The sequence below is a fragment of the Carcharhinus amblyrhynchos genome, chromosome 2, assembly GCF_965287045.1.
Source record: "Carcharhinus amblyrhynchos chromosome 2, sCarAmb.v2.hapA, whole genome shotgun sequence".
NCBI lineage: Eukaryota > Metazoa > Chordata > Chondrichthyes > Carcharhiniformes > Carcharhinidae > Carcharhinus > Carcharhinus amblyrhynchos.
This window is the reverse complement of record NC_137325.1, coordinates 143,094,101-143,107,521: the sequence shown is the minus strand read 5'-3', so window position 1 is coordinate 143,107,521 and position 13,421 is coordinate 143,094,101. Positions and strand designations below refer to the sequence as shown.

Below are 13,421 nucleotides of genomic sequence, written 5' to 3'. Positions count from 1 at the left end.
GTAGGGCCTGGGTGGGATTGTGGTCAGTGCAGACTTGATGGGCCGAAGGGCCTCTCTCTGCACTGTAGGGTTCTATGTTCTATGATTCTGTAATTTGCCCTTGTTTCTAGGCACGTGGAGCTTCCCTTTTGCTGGCAGATACTAAAACCTAACCTGGTGTGTGCTATTCCTGGAGAGCCTATCGAACCCACCGACCTGGACTACGATCAGGATTTAAAATCGGCCTTTCACATCTGCCCGGATAACGGAGTTTTCGAAGCGCACCAGGATCACGAGTTCATCCTCACTTACTTCCCGCAAGAGGTCAGAATTGTTTGTCTATCTGTGGTTCTGAGGTTTCCAAATCGTCGGTCATGCTGTCACTTACTGCAATCGAGATCCTAGGCACTTGCTGCGTGAAAGCACTTTTCCTTGTGTCTGCATCGCTTCTTTTGCCGTCCACCTTAAATCTGCCCTCTCGTTCCCAATCCTTCCACCAATGGGAACAGTTTTTCCTATCTACTCTGTCCAGACCCCTCATGAATTTGAACACCTCTCTCAGTGACAGTACCGCACCTTGTTAGATTTTTCCAGTGATTGTGCCTTTCCCCCTGTCAGCCCACTGGAGTGGAACGCTATCAAGAAATAGTTGCAAATCACGTAATGTAACAGAGATGATAGCCTCACGGTATTATGACTGGACTGCCAATCCAGAAACTCAGCTAATGTTCTGCAGACTCAGATTCGAATCCCATCACGGCAAGTGGTGGAATTTGAATTCAATAAAAATTTTCTAGAATTAAGAATCTTCTGATGACCATGAAATCATTGATTGTCAGAAAAACTCAGACCGTGGTGTCTGTCTCTTTAAGACAGCACAGCATAAGTGGGCGACCAGCCTTGAGGGACAGATGGGGACTGAGAATGAGTGATCACCTCACAGGGTGGAGTCCTCGGGCAGAATATATCTAGCAGCCATGTGGTTAACATCACAAAGACTGGGGTCTGATTCTAGGGCCGCCTAGAGCTGCAACCCCTGCACCGAGTGTTTCTTATCAATATCATAGGATCCCGACAGTGCAGAAAGAGGCCACTCAGCCCATTGAGTGCACCGGCCACAATCCCACCCAGACCCTATTCCTGTAACTCCACATATTTACCCTGCTAATCCCCCTGAGACTAGGGTCATTTAGCATGGCCAATGAACCTAACCTGCACATCTTTGGAGTGTGGGAGGAAACCGGAGCACCTGGAGGAAACCCAGGCAGACACAAAGAAAATGTGCAAACTCCACACAGACAGTGACTCAAGCCAGGAATTGAACCCGGATCTCTAGCACTGTGAGGCAGTAGTGCTAACCACGGTGCCATTGCCGCCCCTATCTTTTGTTCCTAACAAAACCTAACCTGTTGACGTTGCTAGGCTACTATAACATAATACATTGGCAATGAGGTGGATCAATTGATGACACAGTCTGCCTGTGAGTATCCAGTGTAATTGAAGCTTGGAATAAAGGGCGACCCACCCGCCAGAAACTTCTGCACGTGATCCCCACTCCTTTCCGATTAGAGGTGTTGGAGAATGTCTTCCCATTATTATTCTTGTTTTTGGGCAAATAGACTGAGAAAGTGTTATCTTGGTAGTGCCAAACCCTGAGGGGCAAACAAACCAATGAGGTCAGTGAGTCAAGAGAGATTAGATTAGCCTTCAGGAGCCAGAAAAATGAAACTTGAATAAAAGAAAGTTTATTTATTATTGTCACAAGCAAAGCTTACATTAACACTGCAGTGATGTCACTGTGAAAATTTCCGAGTCGCTGCACACAGGCGCCTGTTCAGGTACACTGAGGGAAAAGTTAGCATGGCTAATGCACCTAACCAGCGTGTCTTTCAGACTGTGGGAGGAAACCGGAGCACCCGGAGGAAACCCACGCAGACACGGGGAGAATGTGCAGACTCCGCACAGACAGTGACCCAAGGCCGGGAATCGAACCCAGGTCCCTGGCGCTATGAGGCAGCAGTGCTAACCAGTGTGCCACCGTGCCGCCCCACGACAGAAAAAGGAACGGAGCAGGAGTTTTTGAAATAAAAGGAAGATATACCCAGCTAGAAGGAAGCTGTGTTTCAGATTTAAAAAGGAGAAAGCTGGAAAAAAGGCACAGTTCATCTGCAGTTAAAAGAAGTTCAGAAGTGAAAAGAAAAAAAAGTCTCAGGGAATTGTAAAGCTTGTCCCAAAAATGCAGGAAAGTGAAAAGCTGAGATTACCGATCTCCTGACCTAAACAGAACCATCCCTGAATTGGGGGGCTACAGGCAGTGAAGATTGATAATTTTGGGAAGGAAAGAAGTCCTCTACCTACAGAAAAAAAAGAAAATAAGTTAAAAAGTTAAAAGAAGATAATGGGCCTGAAATGGACAGTGTCAACTGTAGCAAAATTATTGGTACTTCAGGAAAAACAAGGAGTATGTAGGTAGCTAAGAAACATAAAAACCCTGCAGAAATCGTTGAAGAAGTCTCCCACCAAATAAAGAGAGATGTTAAAATGGTTTAAAAGGGTTCCAAAAATAGGAGTTGTCGTTTCCTACCAGAACTCCAAAAGCACGGGGAAAGCTCAGGGAGAGAAACAGCAGCTGCAGCAGTTTAAAAGAAGTTGACAGTCTTAAAGCGGTAATGCATTGAAAGTTGTACAATATTTAATGAAATATCCTCAAGAAGGAAGAAGGGGCAGAAAAATCAGGAAAGACCCCTGAAACAGGGCAGCTCTAAAAAGGGACCCAGAAGTGATGCAACACCTCAAAGGAGGAGGTAAGACCTCAAGAGAGAGGCAACACTGGAGCTCAGGAGGTAATAAAACCTCAAGCAAGAGGCAACATCACATCGTAAAAGTCCCCTGAGAGGGAGTACTGAGAAACCCTGGAGAGGGAGGGTCAGAAGGAGGGCAATGAAAAATCCAGGGGTGCAATGATAGATCCAGGGCACCACAAGACTTGAGAAGACCCCAGGAGGAAAGAACTGAAATCAAGCAAGATTGAGTTTCTATTATAATGAGAAATTCCTTGAAAGTGTTACCAATAAACGACAGGCAGACAATAAAGCTGTAATCGGGCCAAGCAAAACAAGCCGCAGGAAAAGAAGAAGTAAGAGTGAAGAAAAGAATTGGATAAACTTCACAGAGAACCACAGTAAATAGAAAATGAGGTAAGAGTTTGTGACCCATGATCTAAATGAGACGTGGCCCGGTTATATCAAAGCTAAGAGAATAAAAACAAGTATCATGAAAAAGGTGGAAATAGTGAGGAAGTGCATTAGGGCCAGTAAGAAAAAGTACAACATTCACCAGCAAGCAGTGAACGATCTGGAGTTTTGGAAGCTTGAAGGTAGAAGCAAAAAGCACAAGCGGAACTCAGCAACAGAGGTCATAGTGTGGAACTGGAGAAGAGCCATAGAAATACCATGGACTGGATGCTCTCAGCTTTGTGATGGGTGAGAGAATTGGTACTCTCAGAGTGAAATGCATCAAAGATTTGATCCAAGGCGCTCATGTACAACATTCTGAACATCTGCTGCAAGCCTCACCATACTGTAGGAGCAGAAATTAGACTGCAGCTATTATTAGGAATTCTTTACAGATCCAATTGAATGATCAAATTGCCAGTCATGTGGAAAACACAAATGAACTGGTTTGCAGCTAAACCACACTGACAGTGTTGCCTTCGATTCTGGTCACTACATCACAGGAAAGATGCAGAGACTTTGGAGAGGGTGCAGAAGAGGTTTACCAAAGTGCTGCCTGGATTAGAGGGTATGAGCTATAAGGAGAGGCTGGACAAACTAGGGTTGTTTGCTCTGGAGCGGCAGAGGCTGAGGGGAGACCTGATAGAAGTCTATAAAATTATGAGAGACACGTATAGGATTGACTGTCCGAATCTTTCTCCCAGGATTGAAATGTCTAATACTAGGGGGCATGCATTTAGTTGAGAGGAGGAAAGTTCAAAGGAAGGGCTTTGAGATAAGCACGTGAATATGCAAAGAATAGAGAGATATAGATCAGGAGTAAGCAGAATGGATTTGTTTAATTTGGCATCATGTTCGGCACAACATTGCAGGCTGAAGGTTCTATTTCTGTGTCATACACAGTAAGTGGTTTCACGACACTAGGTTAAAGTCCAACAGGTTTATTTGGTAGCACGAGCTTTTGGAGCGCTGCTCCTTCTTCAGGTTAGTGAAGAGTTTGGTTCACTAACAGGACATATATAGACACAAATTACAAGATAATGGTTGGCTGCTTTCTTGCATCTTTGTAGAAACGTGATGTCTGTGTCGATATGTGTGATCTGCTTGGAGATCCTCTCCACTTTGAGCCAGCAGTTTGAGGTGTCAGTCGCCCCCATGTTGTGGAGATGCCGGCATTGGACTGGGGTGGGCACAGTAAGTAGTCTGAGACCATCAGGTTAAAGTCCAACAGGTTTATTTGGTAGCACGAGCTTTCGGAGTGTCATGGCTACCACCGACACCGCAAATAAACCTGTTTGACTTTAATCTGGTGTTGTGAGACTTCTTACTGTATCCACCCCAGTCCAACACCGGCATCTCCATATCTGTGATATACTATCCCACGTTCTAAATTGGCATTCTGCAGAGAGGCAGAAACTGGCTGGTGTTTGAAAGCATTGAGGAGGACTTAGCAACAGACAAACCAAAAGAGAGAACACCACTCATGGAACAAGTTAGCAACTCAGGAAAATTGTCTATTAAGTATAACAAAAAGGAGGAAGAACCATTAAAAGTAGTAGTAGAGTTTGATGCAACTACAACAGAAGTGTAGAGGTCGATTCCCTTTTGAGAAACTATGCTGAATCCCCCAAAGAGGAAGACTTGCTTCGTAATCTTTTAAAAGTGTTTGGAAAGATGTGAACTGTTCTTCATTAACCTTTAGAGGTCCATTAACAGAAGTACCTGACACTCGCTTTGGTTAAATAATTAACTTGTTAATTATTCACTTAATCAGGAACTTGAACTAAACAAGTAATATATATAGATTAAAGTAAGATACTACTGGAATGCTGTTCAAATAAACACAAGGTCCATTCATTACCAAAATAAATAATAACAGAATTTGGTCACTCTCAAAAAAATGCAACTAGGTGTTTTGGTTTTTGAAAACCTTTGGAGATCTTTTGATAATTCCACTGTTTTTAAGCTCTTTCTGGTTTGGTACCCTTAGATAGCTGGAGAGTTCTGTTAGCTGGCAGGGAGCTGTTTTTCCCTTCTCTGGCTGTTGAGAGGTAGCAGCCCTTCAGTTGCAGGCAGGCACTTGAGTTCCTCTTTATAACTGTGATGACCTATCAATTTTCCTACACCAGGATTGGTCTGATGGTGTTGACAACAGCAAATTCAAATTTGATAGGTTCCTGACAGCTGAGTGTCTTCTTTAAACTGATAGGCTGTCAAAATTCAAACGCCTGCAAAGCCTGTTACCAAAGCAAGCCTGATGCTTGGTACTTGTTACAACTGTTGCAATCGGTGTAGCCTGTGTCTTAAACATCCAAGCCTTGACACAAAACCACCATTTAAAGGGACCACATTTCACAAACTCAACTTCACAACAAGGGGAACACGACAGTTCCCTGAAAATATGTCCCACCTGCTACGAATCCTGGGCAGACAGGATGGGAAAATTCTTCTCTACATGCCAGAACAAGATTGCTGAATTGGTCACACTGATGGAAAAGCACAAGAAGCAACGTGATAAACAGTACCAGAAATCTACTACCACAACTATTTTCTTCACAGATAACAGACCAAGGTTGTGAATGAGCTGTCAAAGCATAACATTGTATTGCATTGTAATGCTGGTGCCTGCATGTGGTGGTGGGTGAGGGGAGGAAACAGCTCCCTCGACAGTAATTTTCCCCAAATTGGCCAATTAATGGCCAGAGAGTGGGCATGCTGCCCAATTAAAGATAGTCGGTGGGCTTTTGAAGCTGGGGAGCCAATGGGTCTTCCAAATCAAATCAAACCAAACCAAATCAAATCAAGAAGCTACAAAGGGTCCTGAATGTAGCCCAGTCCATCACGCAAACCGGACTCCCATCCATCACCTCCCTGTTTACCCTTCCCACTGCCTTGGAAAAGCAGCCAACATAATTAAGGAAGCCACACATCCCAAACATTCTCTCTTCCACTTTCTTCCATCAGGAAAAAGATACAAAAGTCTGAGATCATGTACCAACTGACTCAAGAACAGTTTCTTCCTTGCTGCCATCAGCCTTTTGAATGGACCTACCTGACATCAACTTGAGCTATGACTGTAAAACTGCATTCTGCACTCTGTCCTTTCCTTCCCCCTATGTACGGTACGTTTTGTCTATATAGTGTGCAAGAAACAATACTTCTCACTGTATACGTGTGACAATAATAAATCAAAAACTCAACAAAAGACCTTCCTCATCTGGGAAAATGCTGACCTGTGGTGGCTCACAGTTCCAATCCAGCCTAGCTTTATGCTCACCTCATTCAGCCCTTGGACATATGATCTAGGTGGAAACTCCAGGGAGTGTCATCTTTCAGATGAGATGTTAGAGGAGCTGTCTGCCTGCCTATTTAGATAAAGCATTAAATAAATGTAAGAATAACAAACAGGCCTATCAACAAGGTGGAAGAAAAGACCATCAGTCACGCAAAGCACGTGAAGCAGTAACTTTGAATGACTTTCACAGAAGCTTGTAGAAGCTTATACTGATGATGTTTTCTCATTTTGAATGACATCTTCATTTTCCTTTCCAGCTGAAGGACTATCACAGCGTGCTTTACCTTGTATTGCGGGATATCCCAGAACCTCTGAACGTCAATGAGTGTAACATCAGCAGGTAAATTGCACATGTGTTGTTGCCCCATCTCACTCTTTCTGCACTCATACTGCCAATGGACAGGTGGCGAGGTGGATTTCCATTTCCATCTCCACCTCTTAGACGCTCAGAAGAATGACCGAGGTCCACGCTTTCCAACCTTTAAAGGGATACAAGATAAGCACGTGAGGGCAAAAGATCAGGAGGTTTACACTGATTAAAGTTTATTTATTAGTCACAAGTAACGCTTACAATTACACTGCAATGAAATTACTATGAAATTCCCCTAGCTGCTACACTCTAGTGTGTTCGGGTTCAGGTAAATGCACCTCTTCCAGACTATGGGACTATGGGCGGCACGGTAGCACAGTGGTTAGCACTGCTGCTTCACAGCTCCAGGGACTTGGGTTCAATTCCTGGCTCAGGTCACTGTCTATGCGGAATTTGCATGTTCCCCCCGTATCTGTGTGGGTTTCCTCCGGGTGCTCCGGTTTCGTCCCACAATCCAAAGATGTGCAGGTTAGGTTGATTGGTCATTCGAAATTGCCCCTTAATGTCCTGGAATGCCTAAGTTAGAGGGATTAGTGGGTAAACATATGGGGAAAGGGCCTGGGTGGGATTGTGGTTAGTGCAGACCCGACGGGCCGAATGGCCTCTTTCTGCACTGTAGGTTTCTATGAAACCGACGCAGACACGAGGAGAACGTGCAAACTCCACATAGCCATTGACCCAAGCCGGGAATCGAACCCAGATTCCTGGCACTGTGAGGCAGCAGTGCTAACCATTGTACCAATGCGCCATCTACGGTGATATGGTGTGATGTGTGGGAGGAGATTTGGGTCAGATAGAAGCATCAGTAGATGCCCGGTCCTTAAGAAAAAGTGACTTGTAAGTTAGAGAGTAAATACCAGTTGTACTGACTTCCAGGCCTGTGTTTAGTCTGTTATGGATTCCCTTAGACCTTCCTAAGTGTGAGGCCTGTTGTCAGCATTCTGGGAAACCCCCTGAGCCTGGCTGCTACAAGCAGGAGATGGTGATGTGTAGCTGGAAATACTCTCCTTTGCCTCAGCACCGTGGCAGTACATGTATTGCAGGCACAAGTCCCGACTCTATAATCATATCCGCACCCAACAAATCCTGTACCACACAAAGGGTGCAGAGACCCATCTCAGTAAGTTCCAGCCTACTGTGTCCTGACCACCGTGTGGGACATTGGGTCTTTCTTGGATGGAAAGGCCAAGACAGGACAGCAGAGCTCCTTGTCAGAATGTTAGACCACTGAATCGGATGGTGCAGTGGCTATCAAGAAGCTGGGACTCAGCAGAATCTGGAGGCCCAGCAAAACCGGCTGCACTCACCACTGGCTGAGACACAGAGTTGGCGTTGATTCAATGTGGGTGTTAAAGTGCATGTTCCTTTTGAACTCAGCCACTCTTTCTATCAGTAAGTGTCTTTCTGCAAGATGCCACCGAATCAAAAAAACAACAACTGCAGAAGCAGCAGGATTATTGTCAAGAACCCACTGAACAGTCTTTGGAAATTAGAATCTGGGACCTGCACCACATCATTTTTCGTACTCGCTGGGTGTCACGGTGGCACGGTGGTTAGCACTATTACTTCACAGCACCAGGGACCCAGGTTAAATTCTGGCCTCAGGTCATTGTCTGTGTGAAGTTTGCACGTTCTCCCCTGTCTACATGGGTTTCCTCCAGGTGTTCCAGTTTCCTCGCATAGTCTGAAAGACGTTTATGTTAGGTGCAATAGAGTTATAGAGTCATAGAGATTTACAGCATGGAAACAGGCCCTTCAGCCCAACTTATCCATGCTGCCCTTTTTTTTAGACCCCAAAGCTAATCCCAATGGCCTGCAGTTGGCCCATATCCCTCTATACCTATCATTCCCATGTAACTGTCTAAATGCTTTTTAAAAGTCAAAATTGTACCCGCCTCTACGACTACCTCTGGCAGCTTGTTCCAGACACCCACCACCCTCTGTATGAAAAAATTGCCCCTCTGGACACTTCTGAATCTCTCCCCTCTCACCTTAAATTTATGCCTTGTAGTTTTAGACTCCCCTACTTTGGGAAAAGATATTGACTATCTAGATGATCTATGCCCCTCATTATTTTATAGACCTCTATAAGGTCACCCCTCAGCCTCTAAGCTTCAGAGAGAAAGGTCCCAGTCTATCCAGCCTCTCCTTATAACTCAAACCATTAAATCCTGGTAGCATCCTAGTAAATTTTTTCTGCATTCTTTCCAGTTTAATAATATCCTTTCTATAATAGGGTGACCAGAACTTAGCCATGCTGAATTCTCCCTCAGTGTACCCAAAAGGGGCTGGAGTGTGGCGGCTAGGGGAATTTCACAATAACTTCATTGTAGTGTTAACATAAGCCTACTTGTGACACTAATAAATAAACTTTAAAAGTAGCCTTGCAAAAGCCATTGCTTGCAAGAGGGCCCACTAGTGCCTCTGTAGGGCAGACCTTAGCTTCACCTGATGAAGGAGCAGTGTGTCTACGTGGGTTTCCTCCGGGTGCTGCACAGTCCAAAGATGTGTAAGTTAGGTGGATTAGCCATGCTAAATTGTCTCTTAGTGTCCCAAAATGTGTAGGTGAGGGGGATTAGCTGGGTAAATACATGAGGTTACAGGAATAGGTCAGGGAAGTGGACCTGATTAAGATACTCTGTCAGTGTCAGTGCAGACCTGATAGTCTGCATGGCTTCCTTCTACACTAAGGATTCTGTGAAACTGTGATGTGCCAAAGGTACATTCTTCCCAAACTAAATCCTTTTCTTTCCTCATAAATTTTAGGAGAAGTAGCTTGGAAAGATCAATGAAAACAGCTTCTATGGCAATTACTAACATCATTGGCATGGAGTTGGAAGTCAAAGGCTACACTGAACCATTTCAAGTATTGTTGAAGCCTTATGCCATTCTCATCCCGGGCGAGAACTACATGGGCACAACTCTGAAAAAGTATTTTGAGGTCTGAATTTAAATGGCATTACATAGAAAAGGCAAACATGCATGAGGGTTCATTTCTAGAGGGATAGGATTAAAAACTCCTACAGTTATAATAAACAGCTTTAGAAACTTGGATTGACCACACCTGGAGTGTTGTACACACTTCTGCTCTCCCCTATCGTAAATGGACGTGAAGGCACTGGAGAAGGTGGACAAACCTTTCCTGAATGATACTAGCACTGGGTGGTTGTAACTATCAGAAGAGGCTTAACAAGCTGGGGCTCTTTTCACAAAGGAAAGGAAAACATAGAAACTAGAAGAGAAGTAGGTCCTTTGAGCCTGCTCTACCATTCATTTTGATCATGGCTGATCATCAAATTCAATATCCTGATTCCCCCTTCTCCCCATATCCCTTGATCCCTTTAGCCCCAAGAGCGATATCTAATTTCTTCTTGAAATCACACAATGTTTCGGCCTCAACTACTTTCTGTGGGAGTGAATTCCACACATTCACCACCCTCTGGGTGAAGAAATTTCTCCTCACCCTCAGTTCTAAAAGGTTTACCCCTTATCCTCAAACTATGACCCCCTATGGTGGACTCCCCCACCATTGGGAACATTCTTTCTGAATCTACCCTGTCTAACCCTGTCAGAATTTTATAAGTTTCTATGAGATTCCGTCTCACTCTTCTAAACTCCAGTGAATATGATTCTAACCGACTCAGCCTCTCCTCGTATGACAGACCTGCCATCCCAGGAATCAGCCTGGTAAACCTTCGCTGTACTCCCTCTACAGCAAGAACATCCTTCCTCAGGTAAGGACACCAAAACTGAACACTGTACAGGGTAACTTAATATCAGATTGAATCCCGAGATGGCAGGATTGTCATGAGGAGAGGCTGGGTCAATGGGGACTGTGTTGACTGGAATTTAGAAGAATGAGAGGGGATCTCATTGAAATGTATAAACTTCTGACAGGACTGGACAGACTGGATGCAGGGATGTTGTTTCCTCTGGCTGAGGATCTAGAGCGAGTGGACACAGCCTCAGTTAAGCTATTTAGGGCAGTGATGAGGAGAAATATCTTCGCTCAGAGGGTTCAGAACCTGTGGAGTTGCAGAAGGCTGTGGAGACCAGGTCACTGAATGTATTTAAAAGTGAAGTAAATAGATTCCTAGACTGAAACTGTAAAGGTTATGGGGAGAGTATGGGAAAGAGTTGTTGAGATAGAGGATCTGCCATCATCATGTTGAATGGTGGAACAGCTTGTAGGGCCGAATGGCCAACTCCTGCTCCTAGCTTCTCTGTTTCTACAATGATGAATTTTAAAATCGAGTGGTTCACAGGATACATGTACAGAGGTGGATCATTATGATCAATACAAGGTTCAAAGGGCACTGATGTAGGGGCAGCATGGGTGGCACAGTGGTTAGCACTGCTGCCTCACACACCAGGGACCCAGGTTCGATTCCCGGCTTGGGCCACTGTCTGTGTGGAGTCTGCACGTTCTCCCCGTGTCTGCGTGGTTTTCCTCCGGGTGCTCCATTTTCTCTCGCAGTCCAAAGATGTGCAGGTGAGGTGCATTGGCCATGCTAAATTGCCCTTTAGTGTCAGGGGGACTAGCTATAGTAAATGCATGGGGTTGTAGGGATTGTGGTCGATGCAGACTCGATGGGCCGAATGGCCTCCTTCTGCACTGTAGGATCCTATGATTCTAATGTATCAGCCCATTCCAGGAAAGCCCCTATTTTGAGTCCACATTCTCAGTCCATGGACAGAATCTGCCAGCATTGGATAAGTTCACTCATCTTGGTGGCTCACTCTCTAAAGTGGTCTACGCAAAGGATGAGACATGCAAGAACTACCAAAGCAAGTGTAGCCTTCAGTGGACCTTGAACATCAGGTTGGGAATGGAGAAGGGTAGGTCTACCCTTCATACCACAGTAAACTAAAAGTCTGTGGGGCAATAGTGCACAGCCCACTCTCTGCATGCGAGGCTTGGACTGAGTACCAATGTCATCCCAAGAACCTTAAACCCTTTCACTTCAGCTGCCTTTGGAAGCTTCTGAAGATCAGGTGCAGGACAAAGTATGAAATAAATAATGTAATATAAAGCATTACAATAAATATTTATGAGAATCTTGGTGGTCGATATACCGCTGGCGGTGAGGGTAAAACAGAAAACGCTGGAAAACTCAGCAAGTCAGCCAGGAAGGGAAAAGGTGTAATGTAAGAATATAAGAACTTAAGATACAATGGAGAGGCTTGGTTTAGGATGGGAATAGAGGGATATGGTCCCCAAAAAGATAGAAGGTTTTAGTTCAGTTGGGCAGCATGGTGGGTGCAGGCTTGAACGGCTGAAGGCCCTGTTCCTGTGCTGTAATTTTCTTTAGTCTTTGTTCTTTGCCTGCTAAGAGTCAACTCCATAGATCTGGGGTTACATGTAGGCCAGACCCGATAAGGACAGCAGATTGGGGGCGGCAAAACGGCACAGTGGATAGCACTGCTGCCTCACAGCACCAGAGACCCTGGTTCAATTCCCGGCTTGGGTCAGTCTCTGTGTGGAGTCTGCACGTTCTCCCCATGTCTGTGTGGGTTTCCTCCAGGTGCTCTGGTTTCCTCCCATAGTCCAAAGATGTGCTGGTTAGTTTGATTGGCCATGCTGAATTGCCCCTTAGTGTCAGGGGGTCTAGCTAGGGTAAATGCGTGGGGTAATGGGGATAGAGCCTGAACGGGATTGTGGTCAGTGCAGACTCGATGGGCTGAATGGCCTCCTTCTGCAGTGTAGGGATTCTGTGATGTCCCCCGCTGAAGGACATTAGTGTTTTTGCAACAATCCAGTAATTTTTTGGTCATTGTTAATGAAACTGGCGTTTTATTCCAGATTTTATTGATGGATTTATTTATCTTCCCCCAGTGCAGTGGTGAGAACAGAACCTGTGCCTTAGGAGCACAAGGGGATAGGAAACAGTTCCCTTAGCAGTGAGATCACAGACACAGACGTAGATTTAAAGATTGAGTTGACTTGAGGAGAAATTTGTTCACCGAGAGACAGGTGGGGGGGGACAGAAACTCGCTGCTTGAAAGGGTGGTAGGATCCCTCATCACATTGAAAAAATAAACTTGAAGTTCTGTAACCTACAGGGCCATGGGGCAAGGGTTCAAAAATGTGATCAGATTGCCTCCTCTGTGCCGTTTATAGTCTGAGCTTTGAGTGTAACCTAAATGGCCCATCAGTTTACCCAGTTAGTGTTCCGGAAGGACAGGCACGAGTGATTTGACACAATCCTATTCAAACCATACGATGTAAGTCACAACAGATGCAATCATTTTCTGTTACCTGCAGTTGTGGAACAACAGCAAGTCCGTCATTAACTATGAATGGGAGAGAGTGCACGATTCTCATATCTTGGAGGTACTGCCACCTTGTGGAACAATAGGTAACTGGTTTGATTTAATTTATGACAAGTGACGATACAGATAAAACTAGTTATCATGATTAAGATATAGACAAACATTGAAATAAAAAGTAAGTTATAAAATGATAAAAGGATTGTGAACATACTAGTGTACAAATTATTACACTATGTTGCAAAACACAGGTCTCAATTTATGGAATTTACAA

General features: G+C 44.7%; 1 protein-coding gene across 1 annotated transcript in view; it reads left to right on the top strand.

Moving 5' to 3' along the window:
* Positions 1 to 13,421, top strand: part of dlec1 (DLEC1 cilia and flagella associated protein) — a 137,626-nt gene that overhangs the window by 59,463 nt on the left and 64,742 nt on the right. Inside the window, exons 15-18 of the mRNA XM_080214794.1 lie at positions 111 to 303; positions 6,765 to 6,847; positions 9,644 to 9,818; positions 13,143 to 13,236. Coding sequence (XP_080070920.1) covers positions 111 to 303; positions 6,765 to 6,847; positions 9,644 to 9,818; positions 13,143 to 13,236 — 545 coding nt within the window. The remainder of the gene's footprint in view (positions 1 to 110; positions 304 to 6,764; positions 6,848 to 9,643; positions 9,819 to 13,142; positions 13,237 to 13,421) is intronic.